The sequence below is a fragment of the Lutra lutra genome, chromosome 11, assembly GCF_902655055.1.
Source record: "Lutra lutra chromosome 11, mLutLut1.2, whole genome shotgun sequence".
NCBI lineage: Eukaryota > Metazoa > Chordata > Mammalia > Carnivora > Mustelidae > Lutra > Lutra lutra.
Window position 1 is genome coordinate 107,149,483 of NC_062288.1, and position 3,417 is coordinate 107,152,899.

The following is a 3,417-nucleotide window of genomic DNA, read 5'->3' on the forward strand; positions in this document are numbered from 1 at the left end:
AGGGACAGGTCGCGGTGTGTGTGTGGATGGCGGGGGAGGGGGGTGACGCTCAGCCCCTGCCCTCCCTGTGGCACATTTTCCTTCTAACCCACAAATCTGAAAGGGCTTCCAGCTTCTCTGTTGCACAAATTCGAAGCTCCAGGTGACAAAGAGAAACAAATTCCTCCCAAGACATGGGGGAGCACTGGGAGCACGGGGGAAGGTCACGGGAGCCCCTTTAGTCAAGCTGGGGAACTACAGTCTTCAACAGAGATGGAGAACTTTCCCCAAGTAGCTTCTATTTTTGATAGAGGATTTTGAATTAATTGCAGGTTCACTCCTGCAAGGTAGACCGCGCGCCCCGCCGCAGAGTCGGCCTTTCGGGCTTCTTGCAACCTTGGTGACCGCAGTCCGTCAGCTGATGCCTGAGCCGCCCCTCGGGGGCAGTGAGCGCTGGCCTGGGGGCTTCTGGCCTCATTCCCCGCACCTGCCCCTGCAGAGGTGTGTAGCGCAGAAGGCTCGCTTCCTAGAGACTCCGACGCGCCCGGGGACCCTCCCCCCACTGCAGGCGAGGGAGAGGGGCTTGGAGCTCCGCAGCCAGCTCTGCCCCGGGCAGACGAGACCCACACGGGGGGGTGGGGGTTGGTGCCCCCCCAGCCTGGCCCGTCGCCGCTGGCCTGCAGGTAGGGAGGCTGTGGGGGAGACGCGCAGATAACAAGACGCCGCTTGCGGTGTTTTAATGCTTTGGTACGTGAACTTTTTAGTGCCTCCTGACTACAAATTGCGGCTAGAGAGTCGCGCGGTAATGTCCGAATCCCGGCGGGTAATGGCAGGAAGTCTCTGCTAATTGGTCTCTTTAGCAGTGCTGAGGTGGCAGAAGCTGAGGCTGCCGGGGAGAGAGGGGGAGAGAGAGAGAGAGAGAGAGAGAGAGAGAGAGAGAGAGAGAGAGAAGAGGGGGATGAATTCCTTCTCGTGCCATTTCCCGGAGCTGGGGGATGTCCCCGGAGTCGGGCAAACGGGGCCTGTGGTCGAGCTCTCCTCGCACTGCCCTGCCCCGGACTCTTCCGCAGGTGCACCCTCCTCCAGACCCAAGGGACAGAACTCAGGCTTGGAGGCTCAGAGGGGACTTGCCAGCCGGGGTGGGGGGTGCAGGGGGGGTTCTGTTTGCAGGAAGGACTTGACTGGCTTGCCCAGGACATGATTCCCCGGCCTCCTTCCTTAGGCAGTTGCCCCCGGCCGGCCCCAAATCACAGCCCAGGCACATTTGCTAAGGGCTCCGGTGGGAGCGTGGTGGGCTGGGCAGAAGGAAGCTGCTGTATCAGGAACCCCCTGCCTGCCCTACCGTTTGAACAGGGAACATTTTACCCAAGAGGAGTCCGAAGCCGAGGTCATCCCCGTAGTAAGTGTGGGTTGGGAAGGCAGCTGTGAAAGGAGGGTGTCGGCTAAGGGCCCCTGCTCTGCGGGGATGCCGCAAGCACCTGCATGGTCTCACCCAATAGGGATTATAGCTGCAAACGCGCCGTGTCCCCAGTCTCACAGACGAGCAAACGGAGTCTCTGAGAACCCGAGGCTCTTCGCTCCAGAGCCCCCGGCAAAGAGGCCAGCGGTGACTTCCAGTCCTGCGGTGGGGCGGGAGCCGGAGCTCGCTCACCTTGCGGGTTGTGGTACACTCTCCTCGTGGCGGGATTCGAATCAGGTTTTCCCACTTGGCCTTTGAGCCTGCTGGCTCCGGCCTGTCCAACGCCAGAGCGGCGCGGAGATGGAAGGTCGCGGCGGGACGCCTGGGTCTGGGTCCCTTGTTCCTGACACGGGCGGGATGGGGCCATCTCCCCTCCGTACAGACCCAGGGGTGGGGGCGCAGAAGGACCCGCCGCTGCGCCCCCCGCCCCCTGCCTCCTGCCCGGGGCGCGCGCGCTCTGGGCTGCCCGCAAGATAATTTGGCTAATGAACTCGTTAAAGGGCCCCTGGTGACCCGCCCCGGCCTCCCCTCAGCCCATCTGGGAAATTCCGCTGAAAGGCCGAGAGCCTCCTGCGCGGGGCCGCCGTCTGTCGCCGCAGGAGGCGCGAACCCGCGGACGCTGGGCCCTTACATTAAGATAATTAGCTGGCGGAACAGGTGGCCCGCTCCGGACGCGCGGGCGCATCTGGGCCCAGAGCCGCCGCCGCCGCGCGGGGAGGGGAGCAGCCCGCCCCGGGGGTGGGAAGGTCATGCCGCTGCGCCGGCAGCCGGGAGGGCGGAGAGGGGCCTTCCGCGGGGGGGCCCGGGGGTGGGCGGCGGGAGCGGCCGCGCGAGTCCGGGCGGGGGGGTGCCTGGGCAGAACCGCGGACGCGCACGCGGCCGGCTCCGAGGCTGGAGTTCGCACATCGCGCCCCGCGCGAGAAGGAGCTGGGGCGCCGGCCTGCGGCGGGCGCACGTGTGCACGCGTGTGAGAGCGCGTGGACGGCTGTTTGGACACGCGCGTTTTGAGTGTGCGCACGTGTGTGTGGTGGAGGAGGGCAGCCTGGCTCCCAGCGGGCCCGGGCTCCCCGCCCTCAGCGCCCGCGTTTCCAGGCGGGGCAGGGGTTGCAGGGTTGCGGGGCAAGGGGACTGCTGTGCGGCTTCAGAAGAGCGGCGAGATACCGGCGCGGGGCCAAGCCTATTGCCAAAAACACATATTACACTGCGACATTCTGTAAATGAGATAATGATACATAAACCCGGATGATAGATGTGACATGCCTGGGATGTCTTCTCTAAATTAGCTGCTCGCATCGACTGCTAATAATGGTGAGTTTATGAAAGCAATTTCAGTGCAAAATGCGAGCCGGTCTTCTTACTCTAATCAGCCTGCCTCGGTTAATGCATGAGGGGGTCAGGCTGAGAATTATTGACACGCCCCTGCCCTTAACCTGTTTCCCAATAAAGCTGATTAGTTTTTGTCAATTCATCAGCTAACCACTCTTGCTGGAACTGCATCAAAGCCTTATTTGCTCAGGGGAAATCAACAAGTCACAGATCAGCTCCATTAAGGGGCTGCTGGGCCAGGACTGGCCTGGGGTCCAGGGGCGCCCCACTGACCTCCTGCCCCCGAGTGGATGACAAGGTGGCCCCCTAAACTCCAGGCTCAGCAGTGCAGATGAATATGCAAACTGCGGGTTCAAAGACTTATTCTTCCTGAGAGGGGAGGCCTCTCAGCCCAGGGTTTGGGGGCAGTTGTCCAGCGCCCTGGCAGTCCTGGTTGGGGCCTGGTCGCCTTCCTGGCAGGGTTGTCCCCAGCAGCGGGGCTCAGTGGGATATTGCAGGGAGCAGAGGTTGTAAGTGGGTGAGCCTAGGGGTCCTCAGAGCGTCTGTCCCAAAGCTGGTCACTGTTCTCCTGGATCCCCACAAGGCGATGGAAGGGAGGGGGATGCGGACTTCGGACTTTGCTGGGACAGCATGGGCCTAAATGCTCACAGTGA

General features: G+C 62.7%; 1 protein-coding gene across 1 annotated transcript; it reads right to left on the minus strand.

The window, feature by feature from the left end:
- Positions 1-221: 221 nt before the first annotated feature.
- On the minus strand, positions 222-2,058 carry LOC125080556 (uncharacterized). Its single transcript, XM_047694402.1, has 2 exons — positions 1,631-2,058; positions 222-865 (listed from the first exon to the last, which is right to left on the minus strand). Exons 1-2 carry the CDS (start codon positions 1,803-1,805, stop codon positions 222-224), a joined length of 819 nt encoding a protein of 272 aa, XP_047550358.1. The 5' UTR covers positions 1,806-2,058.
- Between the last annotated feature and the right edge of the window lie 1,359 nt (positions 2,059-3,417).

Bases quoted from the DNA above. Each gene is read 5' to 3' on its own strand.
- LOC125080556 (XM_047694402.1), bottom strand. From the start codon at position 1,805: ATGGCCCCATCCCGCCCGTGTCAGGAACAAGGGACCCAGACCCAGGCG. The intron at 866-1,630 runs GTGAGCGAGCTC...TCTCCCCGGCAG, and splicing joins AGTGTACCACAACCCGCAAG to CCTCAGCTTCTGCCACCTCA.